Consider the following 26,960-nt stretch of genomic DNA (forward strand, 5'->3'; position numbering starts at 1 on the left):
TTTGTTTTCAAATAAAAGCTGTTCTTTTGAACTTTCTATTCATCAAAGAAAGTGTATTATGGCAAAACTATTTTCCACATTGATAATAAGAAATGTTTCTTGAGCAGCAGATCATCATATTAGAATGATTTCTGAAGGATCATGTGACACTCCAAACTGGAGTAATGATGCTGAAAATTCAGCTTTGATCACAGGAATAAATTATATTTTAAATATATTCAAATAGAAAACATTTCTGTTAAATTGTAATGATGTTTCGCAATATTACTGTTTTACTGTATTTTTTTTTACAGTTTTTGTATTAGTATTTTTACTGTACAGCAAATAAATGCGGTAGTGTGTGTACCATCAGTTTTACTATTATTTGACTGTTTATATTCACTCTAAACCTGAGTTAGTGTTTTTTTGTGTGTGTATTTAATTAGCGTCTTTAAGGAAAAGTTTATCTAAAAATAGCTTGCATGAATGTGTAACAATTGCTACAGTAGAATTTCTTATCCATTCAGTGAGGGAACACTGCAATGTGTCTTATTTTCAATGCAGGTGTGTTTTATTTTATAATTTCCGAAATAGACCTAAAACCAGAAAAGTGTGGTTTCCTGCCCCCCCCCCCCCCTCCCCCCATCCCATACCCTCCCTCCCTCCCCTCCCCTACACTCCCTCCCTGCCTACGGCAACACACTTGTTATGATCACTCACTTGTGTTGCCAAAACAAGTCCCTCTGTGTATGCGTGTGTGTGTGCGTGTGTGTGTGTGTGCCCCACTGATATATATAAACATGACATGAATGTCATTATATAGATCAGTGGTGTGCCCACATGGTGAGGGAGAACGGTCAAAAGGGACCTGTGACCAAGTGACCATATTTCCACAGTGTCACTTAAAATAAAATTGCTACCTCTCTCTCTCTCTCTCTCTCTCTCTCTCTCTCTCTCTCTCTCTCTCTCTCTCTCTCTCTCTCTCTCTCTCTCTCTCTCTCTCTCTCTCTCTCAAAGCCATTTGTCACAACTCTTCATTGCTCCCCCTTCTGCTCTTGCACTGTAAAAAAATGAGCAAGAAATGAAGGGGAGGAAAAAGTGCCACCTATTTATTTATTTATTTATTTATGTGCCCTGGAAATAAATCAAATATATATATATATATATATATATATATATATATATATATATATATATATATATATATATATATATATATATATCATGTTACATATATTATGTTATATTATGTTATATTATATTAGATTATAGATATGTTATTAACATACAATGAAGAAATAACCACAGTATTACCATAGTGCCATATCCAAATAGCCATGGTAATAAAACCATAAAGGAAAACATAAACCAAACTTAACATAGTTAGTATATAATATAATATAATATAATATATTTACAAAGGGGCAAATGTAAACCTAAAAAAAATGTAAATGTAAAAAAACGAAAACGTATTAGTTATGAATGTAAAACTGTCTTTCAAAGAAAGCTCAGCAGTCATAGCTGCTGAATGAAATGTCCACAGCTCACAGACCGCTGAATTGTCCAGCTGTGTGTCAACACCTAGCGCGCTTTCTACTTGGACAGCATTTGTAGGCAGTTCTAAGCCGAAATACGGTCAAACTGCTGTTTAGATAGAAGCTCACTAGGTTTTAAAACTAGGTTGTAAAAACCGTCCCTCTAGTGGTTTTACTTTCCTTCTCCGTGATTTACCCTCAAGAAAGTACTAGTATACTTAGCCAACGCCCCGCATACTCACTCTTTCCTTTCGCAGTGACCGAGACACCCACTCGCGCTCGCAGGAAGTTCATGAAGAAGCTGAAAGCTGCCTGCGTCAGAATTGACGGATTGAATCAATAACTAACCTTACGCTTTCAACGTTTTAACGTTCACAGAATATTATTTGTGAACGTTTGCTGATACGGACACTAGGCTTCCTTCCTAAGAAGGCGTTATTTCATAGGAATACATCTGCAGAATGGCAGACACTGAGGGGAGTCCGTTCGGAGGCTGTTTGGAGAAACTGAAGAATTATGTGCGAACTCGGAAAGGAACGATACTGGCTGCTGAAATAGTAAGTTATTAACATGGCTGTGGCTTTAATTGTTCTACAATTTCATTTTGTAAGACGCTAGCATAACATTGAGAGAAATAACGTCTGTTATTCATTTGCTTCATCAAATGTGTTACGCAAAATGCTGGGTATGAAATAAATGTAACGTTACTGTAGCTATTGCCATGGAGACGCGCTCCCACTCGTTAAATAAAAATAATCCACCTGTTGATTCACACACTTGAGTCAGAGAAAGTAAGAGATTTTTTGGGGGATAGACAAGATTTACTGCATTTGTTTTTATTTCATACCTCTAGTCTCTGAGTCTGAGACCCCCAAACAGGAGTAGAATTGTTACGGAGCACTTTTAAACCATGCTATAGAAATAAACTCATTATAATCAGTTCTCATTAAGTCATTAGTTACCAACCCGTTAGTCATAACGTTAAGTATGTTTTGAGCTTTTAAAATGAGACCCCAAACAGAACATAGGCTATGGGGTAAACATGGTTTAATATTGTTTAAAAATATCTAAATGTTCACTTAAAAATTAAAATTGTGTCATAATTTACTCACCCTCATGTTGTTCCAAACCTGTATGAGTTTGAGTAACACAAAATAAGATAATTTAAAGAATGTTTCTAATCAGACAGCTGATGGCACGCATTGACTTTCATAGTATTTGTTTCCTACTATGGAAGTCAATTGGTGCTGTCTGTTGTTTAGTCACCAAAATTCTTTAAAATATATTCTTTACAATACAAAAAAATACAACAATTTTCACTTTTAAGTGAACTATCTCTTTAACTCTTAACATTTGGCCACAAACCACATACTTTTTTGCTTTGAAAGCTAAAAAAAAAATATATATATGTGAAGAAAGTGTCATATTTGTCACCCAAACACTCAAGCAGCTGTGTCCAGTATAACAGAAAGTGACTGATAAAGTATGGTTGTAAATACAATTATACAACTGAAGCAATTCAGTACATCGACCTCAAAACATATTCAAGCATTTCTTATTGTGAGAATATATTGCTACAAGTAACAGAAGTGGGTGAAAAGAGTATTAATAGTGCTGTTGAATGAAATACCTCCCACCACGGAGCCATTTGAAACTTCACACTGACACACAAGTGTGTGCTTTTGGGAGGAGGTGGCATGGAATGCAGACCATGTGCTTGACGGTGTGAGGTCAGAGGGCATGAGGTTTCACCCATCTGCTGGAAAGATAGAGGACAGGCTGGGGTGTCAGTTATCTTGTGTCAATCCGCAGAAAGGAGAAGTTGCGGATGATATGGCTGAAGATACAAAGATTTTGAAACTTGGCTGACAAAATTCTTAAAGGAACACGCCGACTTTTTGGGACTTTAGCTTATTCACCGTATCCCCCAGAGTTCGATAAGTCCATACCCTTTTCATCTCCGTGCGTGCCGTAACTCTGTCTGACGGTGCCCGCTAGCCTAGCTTAGCACAAAGACTGGAGGTAAACGGCTCCAGCTAGCATACTGCTCCCAATAAGTGTCCCTATTTACAGTAGCCTACATGTTGTGATTTGTAGTCACAGCGTGTACAAATAACAAGGTCTATCTATCTATCTATCTATCTATCTATCTATCTATCTATCTATCTATCTATCTATCTATCTATCTATCTATCTATCTATCTATCTAAATATCTATCTATCTAAATATGTCTTTTACAAACTGTACTTTTCAAGTCTTGGAACAGATTGAAATTTATAGGGTAACTGTCTTTTTTTTTTGTTTATCTACCCGAGTTAAACTTATGTGTAAAATAATAATTAGAATGGAAACGCCACTTTTAAGATTGACCGTATTTTCGTTTTATGTAAAAATGCCTTTTGAATGGGAGTGCTAGGGGCACTTCTATGATAGCATCAAAATTTCTGTTTTTAAAACACAGAATGCTCGACACAACATGAAACTGTGCTTGAAGTATCACCAGGGGCTCTAGTACTACACATGAACTCCAGCATTGACTACATTGTTTGTGTACACAGAGTTTACTAAAAAAAGATTTGTAAAGTTTTGTACAACTCACTTTATCAATTTTGGCGAGAGTTACCCTTTAAACGATTATTCTCTGAAATTCTCAAATCTCATTCGCACTAGTGCATATTACAGTAATACTTGTCGGTCAAGACATCAAATAACATTAATTATTGTGTCAAGTTGACAACGCTTTTTTGTTGTTGTCCTTTTTGGATTTTGACAGAACCTGGTCACTATTTGCTTCCACTGTAATCTGCAAAATTTATGTAGAATTATGAATGAAAGAACGCAAATCAAACAGGTTTGGAACGACATAAAGATTAATAAATGTTGACACAATTAAAATTTTGGTGTGAATTAAACCTATAGCTGGTAGCGGAACACTTGATGTGCTTTTTTATTGCCTTATTGCCCTCACACATCACATATTTTAGTAATAATCATAAATTAGGTATCATTCGAAAGCTTAAACACTCAAAAATGAATTCTGTGAAAACAATTTTTTTAATCCAAAATTGGACAATAAGTTGCCATGCATGTGAACAGTTTACTTTCAATTATTTTAGCTGGCTCAATTATTATATTTTTTTTTTTACATCAACTTGGTTAGACATATGGCTTTGATTTTCTAGCCATTTTACAGTCCAGATGATTTTGTAAAATATATATTTTGTATGAAATATAAATTGCTTAACAGTACATTTAAACTTCTATATGCTTTCACATTTTTGAAGTGCTTTCACTTCTTTAAAAAGCCAGACCAACCTTACGTCTGTATTTCAAAGCATTCCCGAATTACAACCGCTGAAGTTCAGATCTGCTCAAATAGGGGTGACAGTTAACAGTTAAACTAAAACATGCATTTCTGAAATAGGTCTCAGTATTGTAAAAACCCATATTACAGCAAATTAATAACATGGCTATAAAAAGTGCTTATTAGCAAATTTGTTCTGGGTGAATGATTCAAACAGGAGCTGACAGAGACACAAACTCACCATGTCTTTACATACAATACATAAACTATTAGAGAAAATAAAGGCCTGAATGATAAACCAGCACGCCTCTATCATTTATACATTATGAATCTTTAGTTCACCACATATGCCCAACTTCCTGTCTCCTGCTTAAATATGACATCCGCACACTGAGTCCTTATCAAAGCAATCTGAATTTGTTGCTTGGCTATATCTCCCGATCAGACGATGGAATGACGGCCTTCCGTGAGAAGCCATTGACTATTAACTAACACACAATACTGCGGTTCCAGGAGCAATAATAGCATGCTATATAATATATAACTGATTGCTGGGTAAGCTCATGGACGTTGGACACTCATGATACACTCATTTTCAGGAGTTCAGTTTTGTCATGCAGACACACCCTAAACGTGTAGAGTCACGGCCAAGTGCAATGGCAATCCTACAGTAAGAAACCATGCATGCTGGGACTTTTACTGAGACGTGATATATGTACTGTACTGTATAGCTCTATTATATTTTGCTGTTTTGGACTGAAACAAACACATGCAAGAATGCTTGCTCTGAGCTGAACAACTGTGGGCGCCTTGCCATCACTAAGTGTGTCTTTATGCGCCTTAGATGATCAGCGTTTGGGTGTTGAATATTCCTCATTGGAAAGTGGTTTGTAAATTTCACTTGTGTTTTATGTACGCTGTATTGTTAAAGTGTTAGTTGATGTTTTTTTCGTGTGTAAGTGCTTTTTGGTATTTTGTATTTCTGGTGTTTCCTCATTTATCTGTTCCCCCTCGTGACCCTGTCAGCCCGAGCCCTCAGTAGTGGGTGTTCTTAAAGGAGCAGCGCTGCATCCTTGAATAGAGCCTCATTGTGCGCCGGCTGGAGTTCAGTCTGCTTGTGTGAGGCTCATAGAGGCAGTTTGTGCCAGTCCCCACAACTCATAAAGCTCTGATACATATGTGCATGAAGGAGGAGTGCCTGATGACACCATGCTGCCCGCCCACAGGCATGCGCCCGGCGCAACGGCTCGCCTCTGATTCAGTCCAGTAGATTTAAAGGAACACTCCGACTTTTTGGGACTTTAGCCTATTCAACTTATCCCCCAGAGTTAGATAAGTCCATACAGACCTTTTTCATCTCCGTGCGTGCTATAAGTCTGTTTGACGCACCCACCGCTAGCCTAGCTTAGCACAAAGACTGGATGTGAATGGTTGCAGCTAGCATACTAATCCAAATAAGTGACAAAATAACGCAAACATTTTCCTATTTACATGTTGTGATTTATATAGTCACAGAGTGTGCAAAAAACAAAGTCACATGAAACACAGACATATTTTAACCGTATAAATACTGGGTCCGTCTCGCGAGTTTACATTAATAATGGAAAATCAGTGCCGTTGAATGCAAGAACACGTTCTGTTGAAACGGCCCCATACGGTTTCTCCTGTTTTGTTATTGCTGGAGTATCTGAGGAACGAGCTGTAAAAGCTCCGCCTTCTTCTGGAAAGAGGGGCGGGGAACCGCAACTTATTTGCATTTAAAGATATAGGCCTACACACTAAAACAACGTGTATTTGCTTTTACGCAAAAAGGGGCATTTTGGGCATATATAATAAATGATCTGTGGGGTATTTTGAGCTGATATTTCACAGACACATTCTGGGGACACCTAATGGCGCTTTTCCACTGCATGGTACTGCGACTCGGTACGGCACGGTTCGGTTCGCTTTAGCTCGGTTGCTTTTCCACTGCAGTTAGTACCGCTTCAAAGTGGGTAGGACTAATCGTTAATAGTTGTAGGTCCGGTGGTAGCCGTGTGCGGCTAAGAGCTGTGCTACTTCCGCTCCTTGGCAACCAACCGAACGTCTGCACCTCGTCCACTGACCACGATTCAGCCATTTCGTGTTTTTTTTTTTTTTTACTTTTTTTGTCAAGTAAATACTCTAAAAACAGGTGCTACCGCGTTGGCTGTGTCGCAAATACAATGACGCTGAAGTGACGATTCTGTCTGACCAATCAGTGATCTGCAGTGTTTTCACGTCACATTATAGTATCTGTACGGTACGCTTGGAACCTCAACAGAGGCGGTACCATTTAAAGCGAGCCGAAGCGAGCCGTACCGTACCATGCAGTGGAAAAGCACCAAAGCGTGCTGTGCCGTACCGAACCGTACCGTACCATGCAGTGGAAAAGCGCCATAAGACTTATGAAAAAAATATATATAATGAGCTATAATAATCTGATATAAATTGCAATCTTGGATCAATTAATTAGCAGAAGTTATTACTCCACCACCTGCATGTGATGTTATTAACAATATATTGTCGAACCAATGTGGTTCAAATGGAGGTTCGCCATGTTATATGGTTTTGGGGAACAGTCGCAACTAGTCAATTTCTATAATATAAATAATAAATATCCTATGTTTCAAAACCTATTGTGTGCCATACCTCTTCAACCCTGTTACATTCAAAATGTTTTAAGGTCACCATGCAAATTTGCTGATATTCTGAGGAAACCCGAACATGTAAAAAATAACATGAATGTACATAAATTTGGGACGGATATTGCAGAGCAGGTTGTAGTCATGTATGGGCACATCTGTGTGAAGAACTGTGGATGTAGTGTTACACGCTTGTCAAACTGAAGCCAAACAGCAGTCTGGCAGTAATATAAGTGCCCCATGCTGGCTTCTTTTCAAAGGCATGGAGAGATAAGATGCATGTTTTCAACTGGCTTCCCTAATGGAAAAATGCCTTTCCCGGCTCTTTCTCTGGTATTTTGAGCTTAGCTGAAAAATGAAAAGTGTGTTAAAAATGCTTTAAATGTAAGATGTTCTGTGGGTAGTATTAGGCCAGAATTAACCTTTTGCACTTTTGACTGGATCTGATATGCAATATGTAAACGCACTAGTGGTTGTTTTCTCTTTTGTATATAAAATAAGGCCAGTAAGGGTCACCTCAGCAACATCACCTCAGGCTTCATTTCACAGTTTCAAGGGGAAGAGGAGGTTAGCGTTTTTTGTTTTGTTTTTATAAAAGATTACGAGGGTGAATTTTGAAAAAAACACAATGAAGTGCATGGGTAAATTATTTATAATAAGCACTGCAAAATTCTGTAAAAAAATAAATAAGAATTGTCAATTGTGATTTCATGGCGAATTTAAAGCACTATAGTGTCAAATATAAGATGTATTACAGATAAGAGCCCAAGTAACCATCATCATGTGTTTCCTCTGAGGAGGCCGTGCTGGATGAGAAAACGGGGCCGTTCCTCCATCTCCAGTTGATATCACCGCTTTGTCACGTCACATTCAAACTTGAAATGTCTTGAAAACGTGATCTGTGAGGGTTTTTTAGTGAGCGATCAGTTGATATTGAAGATCTGTGACCATCATGACACCTGCAGTGTTTACTGAGCTTTCATGACTGATTATTCCAAAATAACTATTAGAAAAACAGCTGAAGAAATGAACAAATAAAATATAGCCTACAAGAAATAAATTGTGTTACTGCACCCTCGTAGTTATTATTGTGGAATTAATGTAAAAATGGTGAGAAAACTTCCTGAGAAAAATAGTTCATCTTAATCAGAACAATAATTATAATGCAAAAAATACAAAATATAAAAACAATCACATGGTAGATGGTAAAAGGCCTCTGTCACAACTTTTTGGGAGTTGTTAAGAGAAAACATTAGAAATCTTTTCTTTGTACTTAAATAAAGCTGAAAAAAAATAACAAATCACATATTCTTGATTTTGGTTTGGTTTGGATTGTTTTGTTAATGTTTATTTAACCTGAACAATGTTAAGTGTAACTGGAACATGAATTTACATAAAGACAGTGAGGATTCCTCTCAGTGTTTCCTCATTTCAGAAGAACATGTTCTGAGGTTTGCTGAGTGCTGATAATGCAAATTCATTTTCCACAGCCATTGCTTTAGATTGTGCTGTAGAAACCTCATCTTTTTCAGGATTCTTTGATAACCAGAAAGAGTATCAAAAAAGTGTCAATTTATAAAAAGTCATGTACCAGAAACCCATTCAAAAGCCCATTGACTTCAGGACGATGGAACTGGAAGTGCTAAAATGTTAATGATGATTTTGCCTTGACTTTAAAATCACACTGAGACGCAAGTAGTGACAGACCTTTTCTTCTATATTGTTACGTACCTGAGTGAAACAAATTATCCTAAAATAAATCAAATGTAGGACAGGGACTTAGATGCATGCATCGGCTGGTGATTGGATGGATGCAAATCAGCTGAATACAGGTTTGCAAGGGGCGGGGCTTAAGCAGGGTTGGAGAAGCCACTAGATAGAAGTCTGTCGTTTCACCGGATGATGAGTTATGAGTAATTAAATAGGATGAATTTTTAAGATATTGCCATGGTAGCATAACTTTGTTTGGGCAAGTGATGATAAACAGGAAACTTGCCTCCTAACACATTGAGAATCTTCCTGTTCGAGAAGATAATCTTCACACTTGCGTGTGTTTGAGCCGTCGTTACTGTGGAAGCAGCAGCACATTGCAAACACAAGACGCAGGTGTTTCACCGTGGCATGTGTACAAATCATTAGTACCACAACAAACCATGGCAACATAAATAACACCTGTACTCTCCTTGAAGTATTATGGAAATGAGTTGTGTTTGATAAGGCATGCGTTTTTAGGCAATCAGACATTTAAATAAAAAATAGAAACATCTATTTAGAAGAAATGACCAGAGTCATATCAAGCGACCAGAAGTGCTGCAGTGAGTTTGGATGCAGTTTTGGATTATTGTAAACAAAGACAAGTAAAAGCTTTTTTTTTTAAACACAAGGGGGTATTACTGATGTATTTCATGTCATTAAAATAAAATGTTAAAATATATTGAGTTTGTGTTAACCACAGACATTATTTCAGACATTTAAAACCCATTCAAAAAGACCCATTGACTTAAGGACGATGTTTTGTAGATCTTTACCTGGAAATGAGTTAGCATTTTAGCACTTCCAGTTCGGAAGTGCTAAAATGCTAACTCATTTCCAGGTTACTTGTCTTTGTTTACAATAATCCAAAACTGCATCCAAACTCACTGCAGCACTTCTGGTCACTTGATATGACTCTGGTCATTTCTTCTAAATAGATGTTTCTATTTTTTATTTAAATGTCTGATTGCCTAAAAACGCATGCCTTATCAAACACAACTCATTTCCATAATACTTCAAGGAGAGTACAGGTGTTATTTATGTTGCCATGGTTTGTTGTGGTACTAATGATTTGTACACATGCCACGGTGAAACACCTGTGTCTTGTGTTTGCAATGTGCTACTGCTTCCACACAGTAACGACGGCTCAAACACACGCAAGTGTGAAGACTATCTTCTCACTTATATGTCATCCCTTCATTGCTCTATGTAATGTACTAATTTGACAGCAAGTAACCACCTAGCAACCACTCAGAACACCTTAGCAACTGCATAGAAATGGCAGAAATTCCTAACATGTGTCAGTGAGTATTGCACCACTCACATTTTCTAAATTTCTAGACACCAAAATGAAGTCTGGTTACTTTTTCTTTTCTTTCTTTTTAAATTCTTTTAATTAGATTTTACATTTTGAGCATGTTGAAATCTTAAGGTCAGTAATTTTTTTGTCAAACTGCATATACTTGCTTTTCTTTTATCGTTCTTTAAAAACAAACCATAGTCATAGATTATATGCTACAGTCTGAGTTCTTGAGGTCTGACTTGTTGTGTCCACAGCAGGAACAAACCTTTCCTAGTAGTAGTTGCCGGCAGTGATATATTATATATATATATTATAGATATATTAGATATTTTTGTTTCATGGCAGGTAGCAGGATCAGCAACTGCACGTATCAAGTGTTTGACTTCAAGGGCAGATTTGATTACACATTCATAATATTTCTGTACTCCCAAAGGTATTCTTATAATAGTTCTGTTTATAACCATATAAGGACCTCGTCTACTGCGCTCTGCATGGATTGTGCTGTTTTACACCCATGCCGTATTCTTCTCTTTTAGTCCTCACCACATGTTTTAGTAATCAACGCTCAAAAAGCTTCAAACTCTAGAGGGACGTGAGAAATGTAGAGCTCCACTGTTAACTGACACCTAGAGCAGATGGCACGTTCAGATGAATTGTGGGTAGTGAACAGTAGTAGAAAGCTTTGGTGATTTGGCAGGAAACATGGGTGACGTACTTGAGAGGGGAAATTTCCACACTAAAAAGCCAAGACATTTGGGAAAATAGTAAAGAAAACAACCATGCACACTGACTCTTTAAGAAGCTTTAAGTTGTGGATAGTTTTCTTTTCAGTCTATCATTGTTAGTTTTAGTGTGGTTTTTGTTTTTTCATAGTCTCACTTTATAAAGTTTTTATTGTAGTTTTAGAATTTTAGGGCTACCAAAGTTAAATTTAAATTTATTAGCACAGTTTAGTGTTATTCTGTCTAGTGGTATTTTCATGTTTAATGTAGGCCATTTGTAATGTTTTCGAGTTTTATAATGTATCAAATTACCATGTATCAAAAGTTTATGAAATTTGTGGCCATTTTTAATTAGTTAATTATTAGTTTCAGTTTAAAATACATTTAGAAGATTTAAATTCATCATCTATTTTTGTTTCTGTTTTGTATATACATGTTATGAATCTTATTGTGAACAATTCAACCATGTATGTTTTTCATGCTTGTAAAAGTTATTTTATTTTATTTTACACCATAATGTTTAACTGATCTTCCGGTGAAAATGTCAGACTTCTCTCTGGTGAATGCTGAACTTCTCCAATCAATCAGCTTAAACCCTTAATTCACAACTGACTGCAAAACTCCCAAAATTCAATCAATAACCGATGGATAGACCCAAGTCTTGCCCTAAAAAACGTTATTTTCGATAATCTGATTCACTCGCATGCATTTCACAATATGGAGAATAGATTGGCCACTAGTTCAGCTTAATCGCGACTTTAACAATAGCAACACTGCAATAGAAAAACAGTTGTTTTGTCTGCAGAAGGGTGTAAGGGCCTAACTGCTAATGCTAACCAGCTAACTCTTGACTTCCTGCTCAAAACCATGTTCACGTCCTGACACTACACATTCTACACTGATGTGATCGAGTTTTTAAAACTTTCTGTCTGTCTGTTTTCTTGTAGCTCATCAGTTTCATCATCCTTATCTGTTACGCCGCATCAATGTACGGAGGGTATTCAGCTGTCGCCATCTGCGAGATGGTCTTTGCCATCATCTTCTTCATTATCTTCACGATGGAGCTGGACAAACAGTTCCTGGTGGTGAACTGGCTCTGGAGCGTAAGTATGAATTCACACACACTTGCATCACGGTCCACCCTATAGCGGTGTGGTGGCGAGTGTTTCACGATCAAGCGCCACTCATATTTTCTCCGTTTGCCCCGTCAGGATCTGTTCCGCGCTGCAGTCGGTGCAGCGCTTTATCTCATCACGTCTCTCATCTGTGTGATCGGTGGAGCTGGGGATGGGGCTCGCATCGCTGGTGGGGTGAGACATCCAACGCTCCGCATCAAAACATACCATTCTTTCATCTTTCTGAACAAATCTGATTTATTAGGGCTATATATCCATCACTCTGCTGTTTATAACCAAGCTCACCTTCTCTCTCATAGGTGTTCGGTCTGCTGGCTGGGATCTTGTTTGCTTATGATTCCTACACAATCTTCTTGGAAATCAAGAGCAGCAGACAGCATACAGCTGCTCCCACAGGTGCATGAACACACTCATCCACTTATTTAACATGTTAGAAAGTACACTGGCCTCAAAAGGTATTTAGACACTTAAACCACATTTAAAGGGGTCATGGCATGGATTTATAAATTATTTTAATATGTCCCTTGAGGTTCACTTATACTTTTGCACACATCAAAAAAAAAACACAAAAAAAAACAATTATATATATATATACAGTATATATATATATATGCAAAAAAAAATAGATTATTTTCAGCCATCATTCTGAGCCTCTGTCTGAAATGATCCGTTTTTAAGGCGTGGCTCCTTTAAGGCTTGTCAGTAAATGGCCACTGTTATGATTGGCTAACGTAATTGCATCAACACCCACTCGCTGATGCATGTAAGTGCTTTGAAAACAACCACTTAATACCTTCATTTGCAGACAAAGCATTAATAATTTACGGATGAATCACTCTCGTGATCTGTCAACAAAAGTTTCTTTGCGACTCCATTGCACTGTTCCTCGTTTACAAAACAAAATGCTGCAAACAAACATACAGTCCTCCGACGCGATCTGGGACGCCATTCAAATATACCACTCACTTATTACCTTTCGCTGGGATCCTTCTGAAGTCTGTACAGAGACACAAACCAGCTGTTGAAACTGGACGTGTCAAAGCGAACGTTCTTTCACTCTTGCATTTGTCCTGTTGTCTACAGACTCTAGTGCGTTGAGCATGTCAGAACTGAACACGCATCTGTATACTGTATGCAGTGTAGACAGCGTCAGTGATTATAATGGGTTCTTTTGCTTTTGATGCGACGCTCACATCCAGTGGGCGGGGCCTATGATGCGATGATGTGTAACTATTCGTCGATGTCTCGCTCTGGAGGCAGTCGTATGCAAATGTATTTTCCCGTGAGACATTACAGATCCCGCAATATCAAAACGAGCTGTTTTTGACGCTTGATTAATAATGCTTTGTTTAATTATAATGAGTAGGACGTTTTAAGCTATAAAACTTGCTGGATGTTTTAATGGTAAATTATATGTCGAAAGATCAAGGCCTATTTGATTTCTCATGTCATGACCCCTTTAAAAGTCATTGCATTAGACACAATATCAAACTAAGTGTCACCAAACGTTGCAGTAGTTGCTCAGTGACTTCAGTGGATGTTCTATGTCAGGTTAAGGCTGCACAATATTACTGACAGTGCAGTATTTATACAGTTATACAGTACCTGGCAAAAGTTTGGAAACATAATTATTTTTATATTTTTAAAAGAAGTCTCTTATGCTCACTAAGGCTGGATTTATTTAATAAAAAAATACAGTAAAAACGGTAATATTGTGAAATGTTATTACAATGTAAAATAATTGTTTTCTATTGTAATAAATTTAAAGTCCCCCTGTAGTCAATCATTGTATCCCTTAAAACTCATCTTTGAGGACCAAAATGACATATTTAATCGTTTTATCCTTAAAAAAAACATTTCTTAAAGCCTTAAAATAGCTTGACTGTAACTCCACCCTTGCCTCATTTAGAACACGCGGTTCTATTAGTGTGCAAATGAGCCCCGCCTCCACTCACTCACTCACTCACACCAGCTCAGAGATACACTCGTTGACGATCACACGTTGACCTGATTGGACTTAATTGGATTAAACTGCCCGATTCATATTCATACTTTTACAGTGTCTTTATGAACTTTTTGAAACATCAAAGTTTCAGTGGAGGGACAGAAATCTCATTAAATATATCATGATCTGTGTTTCGAAGAAGAGCAAAAGTTTTAAGGGTTTGGAATTCCTTTTTGTTCGAACTGTCCCTTTAAATCTGTTCACCCCGCAGCATTTATTCCAGTTGTTGGACGATGAAGGCCGAGGTTTAAGCCTCTCCCTAGATTTGAACTGAAGCTGACACATGTTGTAACTCTCTTTGAACAGGTCGCTGAAGGCTTCTGTGGGATGTTTACAACTGACATTTGGCATTTGAGCCGAACAGTTATTCTGGTAGAGACGCCAGTGGCAACACTGGTTTCTAACCGAAAGCTATGCCGTTTTACATGTCCGCTCTTCGTTTCGTGTAACTATAACAACTTAACCTGACTAACTATTCCCCAGTTATTTATTTTGCGTCTCCCTTTTTGTTTTCTCTCTTTGTTTTCTTAACAGATGAAAAAGTTTGAAAGCTACTTTCCTCACTACAACATTAACAGCAAACCAAAACATGGAGAACGATTCTAAAAATGGCAAAAGAAGGGAATTCCTGAGAGTTATCGCAAAGTTACCATGACAGATGAAGACCAGAGGAATGCAAAAGGGTTGAAACCATTCCACAGGAAAGAAGTGTAAGCACAAAAGGGATTGAAAAGTGAACTGTAAGATTGATGAAGCCACAATATAACAGAAAGCTGTTGGCATCCAAAGATTCATTCCCGTCGGTTTGGTTTGGTGGCTTTTGTTACCACTAATGTTTTGTCAGATTGGTTGGTAACTATTAAAGAAGCGCTATCACAACATTTAGTAGGAGATAGGGCTAATAAACATGTCAGATAAAACTGACAGCTGCAAAACCATTATCAAAAGAGTTGTCTTCCCATTCTTTACTAGAAAAAGACCCAGTGATGTTAAATTAAGTCATTTTATTATTATTACGTTGTGTTGGAAAACTGGGTCTAATTCAGTCTGGTGCTGTTTTGTTTTTGTTTTTCTGAAAAAAAAAAAAAAAAGCTTTTTATGGTTTTTATATTCACCATATCTTGTAACTGTAACTAAATTCTAATTACTATTGATTGTTCTTGTGTCTAAAATAAGTTAATTGTATACGTTTTTAGTGGTTTCAAGCAGAATTTGTGTCAGTCTAATAATGTTCAACTCAGGTGCATGCAGGCAAGAAAAAAGAGTCAGTTTTCAGTCCATTAAAGGGATTTTCTCATTGAAAAGGAAGGAATCTCAGCCCTAATATAAGGTGGTACACGTTTGTACTTTAACAAGTGGAGATGTCATTGTGTTGGTTTAGGGGTGTAACAATATATCGTGTCACAATATATCACAATACAGAAATGCAACAATACGTATCGTGGATAGTGCACCCAAAATAAAAATTAGTGAGTTTTAGTGTAAGTACTATATTAAACTACTATATATAATGTTGAATATAATGTATAATAATGCAATGGGGGAATATTTGTGGGTCCTGATAATGCCAAATGTCTTATGTTGCCAGTAAAAAGTGGCCTACACATTATTTTAAATATATCTAGTCAATGAAAGAGTGCAAGCATATTCGTCTAAAATAATTCTGTATTTTCAGCTTCTGAATCATGAATATTTGAATTCTGGTGTCTCTATTGTCCTGTGCATTGAGGTTATCAGCACCAAGTCCAAGCTTATTCATTTACACTCACAATGTAATATCAAATTTAGCATTTTAATCAATAGTTACCACATGTCAGTATCACAATAATATCATATCGTGAGTTCAGCATCGTGATATGTATCGGATCGTGACATGAGGGTATCGTTACACCCCTAGGTGGTACAATATGTTCATTTTTATTCATCTTTCTTACATTTTGCCATTTAACTGGTTGCCTCAAAGGTTGCTCGCTATCTTAATGCCATAAGTGTGCTCTTTTTTTATTCTAATAATAAACCGATTCATATATTAGACATGCCTTCATTTGCAGCCTCTATTCCATTCAACCCTATTGAGCAATGTAGAGTAAGAAATACTAAAACAGCTCTCACAGTTTGTCATCATTTTCAGGAAATATCATGACTAATATCACTTTTCTCAACTGTGTAATAAGAAATTATTGTTTTGACGTGCCTTGAAAGAGATCATTGAGGCGTATTTGGACCGCCATCTACTCCAGTTATTCTAATCTGCAGTTGGTCGTCTTCACACCTCAGCAGCTTCTGGAACAGGAAACTATCATTCTCACCTAACACCTGATTATTGTAATGCCATATGCACAACAGTTGTCATTTTACTGTAAAACACTGGGAGCTTGTCTAAGTCAGAGATTCATCAATCTTCCATTTTTGTAAAACCATGATCTGGAGTTAACAAGTGTTTTCTCTTTACCATTTATAGCATGCATCAATTGTTGTAACAATTTCTAAGTGAATTATACATTTGAATTTGTGAAGACTGTTTGCCTGTTTCCTCTCGTGTCTATTTGTTTTTGCAGCCTCAGCTCTGACTACCTGACAGCATTTCTTTGTGAGATGGTCAGAAATGCCATCAGTTCTGTAATAAATGATTAACTCAGGATGTTCTGCTCTTTTAAAACTGACGTTTTTTGTTTTGTTCTCCCGGTAGTACAGCGTGTGGAAATAATTATGCAGGATTCAAGTCTCTGTCTAAATTTGTGTTGCTGGTATTTTTGGAGTTCTTTCGATAACATTCAATAAAAAATATTGTTATTATAACGTATTCAACTTTTAAAAATTGTTCAAAAAATCACAAAAAAGTGTGTGTGTGTGTGTGTGGACCATAGACTGTAAAAAAATAGGTGTGGAACCTTTCAACTGTATGAAGAGGAGTGAAGTGAGTGAATACTGTGTGCGCAGCGCCCCCTGCTGGAGTGTTACGAATCATTTCGACTGACAATAATATGACGTTTTACAAACTACACTTAATTACTTTATATATAAAACACTAATTTACTTTATATATAAAAATGAGAAAGAATGATTTAAAGGAAAAGAAGAATTCACCATATTCAATGATAGACAGCTATTGGAGAAAATGTGGCAAATATTTGTCACTAGATGGCAGCATTTACATTCTTCGAGATACTGAGGAGTTTACTGTAGGCTTTTCTGCAAGGGTGTGAAAATGCTATTCATGTATTTTGTGTTTGTGTGTTTGTGTGTGTGTGTGTGTGTGTGTGTGTGTGTGTGTGTGTATGTATGTATGGGGGGGGGGGGGGGGGGTAAATGGCTTACCTTTACAACTTTTTAAAGAGATAGCTTAAAAATATAGGCTACAATACCATTTAGAGAGTAGACTTGAGTAATTGCTGATAAAAAGTATATATTTTTTAAATATACAAAATAGAATACAAATAGATAGAATACAAAATATAGAACATTATTTTAAAGAATACAAAAAAATAGTCTTAACTATTTGTGATAAATGCTAAATTTAACTGAAGCATCAGATTCTTAGTAATTCCTCGATAGATTAGATAGATAGATAGATAGACAGATAGATAGATAGATAGATAGATAGATAGACAGATAGATAGATAGATAGATAGATAGATAGATAGATAGATAGATAGATAGATAGATAGACAGACAGACAGACAGACAGACAGACAGACAGACAGATAGATAGATAGATAGATAGATAGATAGACAACAGCAATGCAGTATGAATAAAACTGAATAACAAACCGTAATCACAATACACTTTATAGCCTACACTATAACCTACACACATTAATACCTCTTTTTTTTAAATACCTAACTAATGAAAAACCAATGTGCAGTTCGCTAGGGGGTTTCATTGAGAAAGCGAATGTTTTCGTGATGTGAGTATGAGGTAGGCTACAGTAGGGGGTGGTCCTGACTCCTGATATACACTACAGTTAAACACTTGTCCTGTAGGTGTAGCCCGTCTGGTTACACGCTCTTACGGGCAACTTCTGGTGGAGTTGTTGCCAGCACTGAGATCTACAGGCCAAAAGCCAGACCCTCGAGACGAGCGAGAGGAAGCCACGTTAGGTTCAAGGAAACTTCAGCGGACACATGAGAGTCTTCGCGTGAATCGCCACGGCCGCCGACATGTTCGCGCGCGGGTCAAAGAAGCGACGCTCCAATCGCTCGGTAAGTCGCTCTCCTGTCGTGGCATCCCGCTTTTAACATTATCTAAAGGCATTTGATCCTTTTCTACAGTCTGTCCTCAGGTATTTGAATGGACGCAGCGTGGTTTGACGTTTTAAATGTAATTTTAAACCTATCGTGCTGTTTTGATGGTCGAAAGTTACTTTTGTGTCACGCACTTATTTTACCTGAGGACTGTTTTCATCGCAAGGCACGGAGTATAGACTTCATATTATAACTTGCACTCCAATATTTACTTTTAATTGTATCAGTTTTGCATGTAGCCTATAGTTATTAGTCGTTATTTTGCCCCTAAACATTAATGTGGCATTTTTTGTGATCATGTTAACTATTGCATTGTGGAGGCGTGGCTTGTTTGTGCCTGGCTACGTCACCGTTACCTGTGCAGGTGACGACATCGGCTGAGGATACCGTTTCATAATAATAAATGTTTTAGTATGCCAATTTAGTATGTCGATTTATTACACCGAATTCACCCAAATAATGCGTTTAGTTCATGGCTAAAATAACAAATAAGGTCTAATGCAAAAGTATTCTTGAAATGTTATTTAAAAAGTCTACAAGAACAGAAATTATAGCATGGATTAATTTTACAATTTTGAATTTTTATGTGTCATATTCTACAGTTTTAAGAATATTACAAAAATCGTTAGCTCTGAGATTCATAGTAGATCTGCATCAGTTAGTTCATGTTTTGTAACGTGTTTTCCTTTCTGAAGGTAGTGCTTTCCGTTGAGGAAACTTTTTCTTAAAGGTCTGGAAAGGGAAGACAGGGACAAAAAGTAAACACAACCTAAAAACATCAGGACATGCTTAGGCCAAAACTCATTGAAGATGCTAATTGGATTAGACTATTGAATAGATTAGAACAGGAAACTCTTTGTTTCCCGAAGCCGGTCTCTGTAATGTTGTGATCCAGATCTGTACCAGAAGTTCTTAATGGTGAAATACATGATCTTGTAGTTATGTATCTTAAAATGAAATGAATGGAGATCATCTGATATTGACCTTTTGTATTTGACCAGGATTCACGAGCAAGTTTCTTTGACTGTCAGCCAGTGTTTTCTTTTCTCAAACACCCCCTCGTAAGTGTCATGCTAGTTATTATTCAGAATGTCCTACTCAGGACAGACCACTGATCTGAGCACGAGGAAGCAATGATGGTGGGCCTTTAAAAAAGCGTCTTTTAAAAGCTTTTGACCTCTTGTAACTGTTGTCATGGTCACAATGGAGAGGAAATTTCCCCCGAGGGTGTGGACAGGAAGACACCCAGAGAGCTTCCTGTCTCACCGTAAGAGACGGGACATAAAACCGTCAGGTTCCTCCGCATAGTCTGTACACGTCATAGTTTGTTTTGATTTACGTTTTTTCACGTTATCTTTTCTCTGCAAATGTCTACACAGTAATCTGCACAATAACCTTTGAGAGATAACTCCGCTAAACTGGCTATTAAGTCATTGTTTTGTCTTTATGAAAGTATTTTCATGTACGTTCGTTGCTCTCCTTGCATGCTTTACTGTTTTTACATTTGTTACATTCTGTACTTCCTTTACTTGCATTTTTATTTACATTGCGCTCTTCGCTTTTGTTGCTTTTTGTTATTTACCTTACTTACGTCAGCCGTCATTCCCTGTTTCACTTCTATTCTTTCTCAGGTTATTTATGTTCATTTTTGTTCTTTTGCTACTCTCGTTACTTTACATACTTGTGTATGTTTTAGCACTTTTATTACTTAGATTACTTTCTTTTCATTACTTTACCTACTTGCTTTAGGGGCTGTTCAACGTTCACAGAACGCATTTTTCCGCTGCTCTTCTTTCCCATTGTTTTTCAGTGTAAACACTCACTAAAACATCTTTTGCAGCATCTTGTGCATGACACAGTATTCTAAAAACGCAAATTTTAAAGTTAAAATACGTTTATTTTTATTAGCCCTTCTGTTACCAGCACTTGCATTACTTTAATTTCATTACATTCATCACTTTCCTTACTTAATTGTGTCGCTTTTAAGCACTTTTATGATTACCTTCCTTATATTACTTTCCTTACTTTACATACTTGCATTACTTGTGCTACTTTTAGCACTTTTATTACTTACATTACTTTGGCTACGCTACTACTGTTACTTTCCTTACTTTCTTTTCTAATTCTGCATGTCTTTTGTTACTTTTTGTACTTGTATTACTTTTGTAACTTACCTGAGTTACCTGTGTTACTTTTTGTACTTGAGAACTTCCAAATTTATGTTTGTTTTTGTGTTTGTCTGAGTACTGGTTCTTGCTAGGGTTGGGAATTGAAAATCGATTCTTATTTTGGAATCGAATACTTGAGGTCAGGAATCGAATACTTGTTATTTCGATTCCTCTTATCGATTCCTTTGTGAGTATTTCAATGTGATTTTAAACCATTCAAGCACAAGACTACTCTTATTAGCTAATGAGTGTTTACTTGTCTTTCATAATGCTTGACATTTATGAGTAATGCTAGTTGTTTTTCTATGGTATTTTTAAACCACAGGCGTAAGTGTTCTTTAGCCTGTTGATTTTTGTTCATGATCTTCAGCTACAATTAAATGTTTTGCAATAAGACTAAATGTGAATGATATCTGTTTTTTATTTTATTAAAATGTTTTACCTTATTGGAATCGGAATCGTTAAAATTCAAACGATACCCAACACTAGTTCTTTCTTTAGGCATAATTGAACAAATTTCCTTCTTTAATAACCATAGGTTTTTTTCCCCCCTTGTGTTACGTTTTGTACGTTTGTTCCTTTCCTTATTTGCATTACTTTGAGAATTTTGGTTATTTTCAGTGTACTTTAGGGCTTTTTCCACTTTAAATGGTTAACCCTGGGTCATTCTAAACTGCAGGTAAACTGAATCCTGGGTTATCTTGCTTCACGTTTCACACTGCTCATAAAATACCTGGGGTTAACAATTAATCCTAAGGTATTCATAAGCGGACTTTTCACATTGTACATTCCTAAACCCCAGGTTAACATTCTTATTTGCATATTTGCGGGGTCATATTGGATGAACGCAGCACGCGACCTGTTTACATAAAAGCTAGCATTGCGCATCCTCTTATTGCCGACTGTACTATCGAGTTTATAATGAATGGATTCTTACTTTGGACTATAAAGGTAAGAATCAATGAAATGGTCTCTTCTTTTATCAAATGGATGCGATTTCTGTCAGTATTTGACATTTTTCCTCTCAAACGCTGTTTATATAAAATGCACAATGTTTCCGTGACTGTACAAAGCACGCAAATATGTAGGCGATTGGTTATCTGTTGGTAAGCGTCTAGCTTTAACGTTCTAACAACGCATCATTTCACACTGTACAGTTTTGGCACCGCATTGCGGGGTTAAACTTCTGTGTCGAACTCACGCCGTTGCTACGTGACGTGCACCTCTCCAAAAATGTAACCACACGTTTTTCTACGCGGACCGCAATTGCATGTCAACGCAGAAAACTATGCAGAAGTATAAATGAAAACCGACGCGTAGCAGTGTAGTAGAGGATACGCCGTTCGTCTGACGCAGAAGTATAAATCAGCCTTAAAGGAACACTCCACTTTTTTTGTAAATCGTTTTCGAATCCAGCCGATCTCCGGGTCTAGCGGTAGCACTTTTAGCATAGCTTAGCATAGATCATTGAATCTGATTAGACCGTTAGCATCTCTCTCAAAAAAATGACCAAAGAGTTTAGATATTTTTCCTATTTAAAGGGCACCTATTATGGAATTTTGAAATGTACCTTTCATGTAGTGTGTAACATAGATCTAAGTGAACAAAAACATCCTGCAAAGTTTGAAATATGAAAGTGCACCGTATATAAAGTTATTGTCTTTCAAAAGTGAGAGTCGACTCTGAGTCATTTTTATGAATCGTTAGAAGACCGAAGCTTTTTCTCTGACTAGATGACGTCAACTTGTCAAGTTATTTGAATACGATACGCCCACTTATTGCGCTCCAAGGCCAGGGAAAAAACATCATGGCGACGAGACGCTGTGTTCTGAAGTGCGGCTCAAAAGCAAACTTTTTTCATCTGCCCAAGGAGGAGCATTTGAAGACTAAGTGGCTACAATTCACTATACCACAGAATAGTCCGAGCCTTGTGCTTTGTTCGCGTCATTTTGAAGACGATTGCTTTTTAAATGCAATCAAACTTGGATTCGGCTGATATTGAAGGAAGGTTCAGTTCCAAGTGTATTTGCATCAGCTTCCTCCTCCGTATCACAACCTGTAAGTGTTATTAATAATTTTTGCTTTTATATTTTATGTAGCATGCTTAATAATTATTTTGTTTGTTGTGTAAGCACCGTTTAGCTTCTAGGTCTTCAATGACAATTGTATTGAGATAGCCTATGTGAAGTGTTTGTCGTTGTTTTCGGAGTTGTCTAAAGAATAGAGTAATACCTCGTAGTAACGTAAGTGCTTTTTTTTTTGTGTAAAAACGTTATGTTTATGCATCGGGCGGCTAACGCAAACAAAGACTGATTGTGCTTTTACAATATGAACTCTGGGCTATGCTCGCTAACATAACATTAAATTCTTTATCTTATTTTTCGTTTTTTACTACAAACTATAAAGCAGTGGACTATAATCATTATTATAATACAATTTAATTGATAAAAGCATCATTGTACTCCGTGTTAAACAATAAGTAATATCTCTGTAAACACTGCTGGGTCATCTGACCAATCAACGCAGATTAGCGTCGCGCAAAGGAGGGGTTTGGAAAAACGAGTCGTTGAACGAATCATTTGGGAGTCGGTGAGCAAATCAGGTAAAAATAAATGCATATTATACGAAAACAAAAGTGTTTTTTGTCATTGCATGCATGTAAAACTGTTGTTGGGGACTCCCTAAACAACATTAGGAACATTTTAAATGTCATAATAGGTGCCCTTTAAAACTTGACTCTTCTGTAGTGTTTCCAAAAAAAGTGGAGTGTTTAACACTGCTCCGGAAGAGGGGGTTTCAATGGTTTCCCGTGTAAAAAGCGATGCTATCCCCTCTTCTAAATGACAAGTGTGAAACGTTCCATTACCCAGGGTTAAAAGCGGTGTTTAGAACGAGGGTTAAGCGCAGTGTGTAAAGCCAAAGTGTGTATTTCCAAAAAGTCTGTGTAACACTGACTGACTTTTGCTTTAGATTAAGTATATTGGTCTGGGATAAATGTCACTGATAAATCTATTTAATAATATCAATTTTATATATACAAAAAAAGTAATGTAATTAAAAACCTGCATTGATTGTTGTCTTATACTGTAACTGCAATACAATGCAGCCTTCAATTCTTTCAGCTCATAATAGTACAGTAAAATCAAATTTATGAACATTACCAGCTTTGGACCTGAATGGCAGGTTTTGCTTTTTATAACCCTACCAGTTCGATGCCAGATCTTAATTTGTGAACGTGGCCATTTTGTTTTTCTCAGAATTCTTGGACTATCTACAGTTTTGTCTGTATAAGGCGACACAGAGTAAACGCTTGTGAGATTTTTTTTCTTCTCATACCTCCCCCTTTCTTCTCTCCTATTCATTCTTTTAAACAGGCTAATGCAATTAACTATATTCAGAGAAGAAAAAAACACTCAAAGATCCTCTCTCTCTCTCTCTCTCTCTCTCTCTCTCTCTCTCTCTCTCTCTCTCTCTCTCTCTCTCTCTCTCTCTCTCTCTCTCTCAGCAGTGAATAGCAATGCTCTGGTCTCGGTTCAGTGAAGTGTTAGAGTTCACTGATCTTACAGGCAGTGTTTGTTTTAGCACGCGTGTTTCCACAGATCTCTCGTTCCTGGCGACAAGAGGCCGCCGTCCGGCTGCAGTCCGGCTCTCCCTCACACTCGCTCATCCTGACGCCGCTTTCGTAGTACACAAAGCTTATTAGTGTTCCTCGTCCGCATCAATCTTGACTAAGAACTTCAAATTATGTTCAACAAAAGTGTACTCTTGCATTTCATTGTCATGACATATGCTTTTTTTATTATGCTAATGTGTTTTGTCAAATTAAGTGCACAGTCTACTTTTGTACTAACCCACACGTGTAACAGGTTTTCATTTCTTGCTTATACTTTGTTCTCAACTAATTTTACCATGGTACATAAAGGGTATACTATATACAATGGTATAAACAACTTGTAATACATAACATCTTTAAAAGATATATAACCAATTTCTGTCCTTATGTAGCCTATCTAAAGAATAAAAAGACTCTGGGTTCGCCCTCAGTATGTGTGAGAGAGCAAACCAGGTGTTTAAGTTTTATGGCTGTTGTCTTGCCGTATATAGGCACGTCAACGATTTCAAACACCCTAATCACGTCACTTGGAGGGTTTGAAGAACAAGTTCTCAGTTTTATTGCTTTATTTGTTCCCACAAACAAGCAGAAAGACCTTGAGGCGAAACACAGCCTGAAGTGGAGTTGTACAGTAGATAAATCTACTTCTGCTGCATTTCACCTTTGGTACTGTATGTTTTGTTGAAGAAATTAGTGTTGGATTTCAGGCCTGGAGTAAGAACACACAGGGCCCTGGGTCTGTAGCAAACACAAGGGCTCCCTTCATAGTCGCCTATCTTGGTGCCGCAACGCTTCTTGCCACAGGAAATATGAGTAAAAACAAATAAAATCTCCAACATACAGAGATACAAAGAGTATGCACACCAACCATTCTACTGTAGATTTAGTCAACTAAAACTTAATTACTAAAATATGACTAAAACAATGGCATTTTAGTCCAAATTTGCTGTCAAAATGAACACTGCCGTTTACATGGCCGGAGCTATTCAATCTGGTTTCAGCGAAGCTAACCACAGAGCCTTTTAAGTTCACATGAATTCAAATGGGTCAAGTGACTGGCGCTGGTTATCACTTCAACAGAGAGGCAAAAGCACCTACACCAGTCCAGATGTGTGTGTGGTTTGATCAGGTAGCGCTGATTCATCACTTGGGTTGTGGTGTTTGTTTCTCATGCGCTCCAGTAAATAAAAGCAGTTAATATCCAGTTCTGGTGCTCCTGATGGCGAGTTAGGCTTCAACCCCGCCTAGCCCTCATGCTAATCCGGCCCTGTTGGACTCGCAGACCTAGAAAAACAAATAATCTTATTTGGGATATTATATGCGTCACCAGCACATGATGTTTTAAAAAAGTGTACAAGCAACTTGTCTGCAACACCAATAAACATAACCAAGTACTAAAAATACTACTATAATACTCAAAATTTGTTTTTAAAACCAAGTATAATACTACTATAATACTCAAAAAAAAAATTTAGATTTTAAAAAATGTAAGCCGCTAAACCTTGATCCATGCAACACTTTTCAAATAAAATCACTATAATTACCAAGTAAGTTCAATTGTGGTTGCATTGTTTTTGTTTAAAGGGATAGTTCACCCAAAAATGAAAATGTATTTTGAATTATTTTATTTTAAGATATTTTTTTATGATACAATGGATGTCAATGGTCACCAAAAAAAAAAAAAATCTTCAAAACATCTTCTTTTGTGTCTCACAGAATGTTTGAAACTACATAAATGAGTAAATGACGACAGAGTTTAGATTTTTTGAGTAAACTCTCCCTTTTGACGACATCCGAGTGGTCAAAGGACAATGTCAGCTGGATGTATATAGTATGGCAGAGAATGTATTTATACAACACACCTGCATACACTACCCAAATAACATATTTAATCAATTTTATTTTTTATTTAATTTTAGCTTCAAGGGATACTTTAGGATTTAGCATTAAGCTTTGTATCAGTAGAAAAGCTGTAGTATTTTCGAATTACCGTGCTACCCCCTGAGACGAGAGATTTATGTATTTTTTGTCTGGAAATAAATCCTCAGATGGCGCAAAAATCGTCATCTGAGGCCTTTTTGGCCAGAGGCTAAACACTACAGCCAGTAGAAGGCGCTAGATCCGCATGTTTTCAGCCCGCCCATAGAGGGGGGGATCTCACTCACAGAATGTACAAATAGTGTCAGCCATCTTTTATTTGGAAGCTAAGCTAACATGCTCTTGTTCTGTGGAGAAAGCTGAGTAGTAGCGGTTACCATCCTCTTTTTCCCGGACATGTCCGGCCGTCGAGATCGGCTTTTGCTTTCTGCGGGCGCCATTCATTGTTTACATGCACACCTTTTGTTTCAATCTAACTGAATTCATTCCGATTGGTGAATCTGAATGTAGTGTTTACATGAACGCTAAACAAGTGATCAGTTGATGTGCGTTTTAACATTGCTTATGCTAAGAAAATTCCGCTCCTTCGTGAGAGATACGAGACCGGTGCGTCTCACAGGTGTCGCTCATCAGTAATCACGCCACCGGCCTCGCGC

The 26,960-nt window shown here is 37.1% G+C and overlaps 2 protein-coding genes across 3 annotated transcripts in view; both read left to right on the forward strand.

Moving 5' to 3' along the window:
- The first annotated feature begins 1,518 nt into the window (after positions 1 to 1,518).
- On the forward strand, positions 1,519 to 16,482 carry plp2b (proteolipid protein 2b). 2 transcript variants are annotated; one of them, XM_079638121.1, is made up of 5 exons: positions 1,519 to 2,071; positions 12,207 to 12,362; positions 12,471 to 12,569; positions 12,695 to 12,791; positions 14,707 to 16,482. In XM_079638121.1, the coding sequence occupies exons 1-5, from the start codon at positions 1,976 to 1,978 to the stop codon at positions 14,712 to 14,714; spliced, it is 456 nt and encodes a 151-aa protein (XP_079494247.1). In that variant the 5' UTR covers positions 1,519 to 1,975; the 3' UTR covers positions 14,715 to 16,482. The 2 variants fall into 2 exon arrangements, with proteins under 2 accessions (XP_079494247.1, XP_079494246.1); XM_079638120.1 differs by having other exon boundaries at positions 14,935 to 16,482.
- A 1,846-nt stretch (positions 16,483 to 18,328) lies between these two features.
- prickle3 (prickle homolog 3) overlaps positions 18,329 to 26,960 on the forward strand; it is a 54,254-nt gene continuing 45,622 nt past the window's right edge. The window contains exon 1 of the mRNA XM_079637324.1: positions 18,329 to 18,603. Within this exon, the coding sequence (XP_079493450.1) occupies positions 18,562 to 18,603 (42 nt within the window). The 5' untranslated portion in view covers positions 18,329 to 18,561. The remainder of the gene's footprint in view (positions 18,604 to 26,960) is intronic.

Source organism: Phoxinus phoxinus, assembly GCF_949152265.1.
Source record: "Phoxinus phoxinus genome assembly, chromosome: 15".
NCBI classification, from domain to species: Eukaryota; Metazoa; Chordata; class Actinopteri; order Cypriniformes; family Leuciscidae; genus Phoxinus; species Phoxinus phoxinus.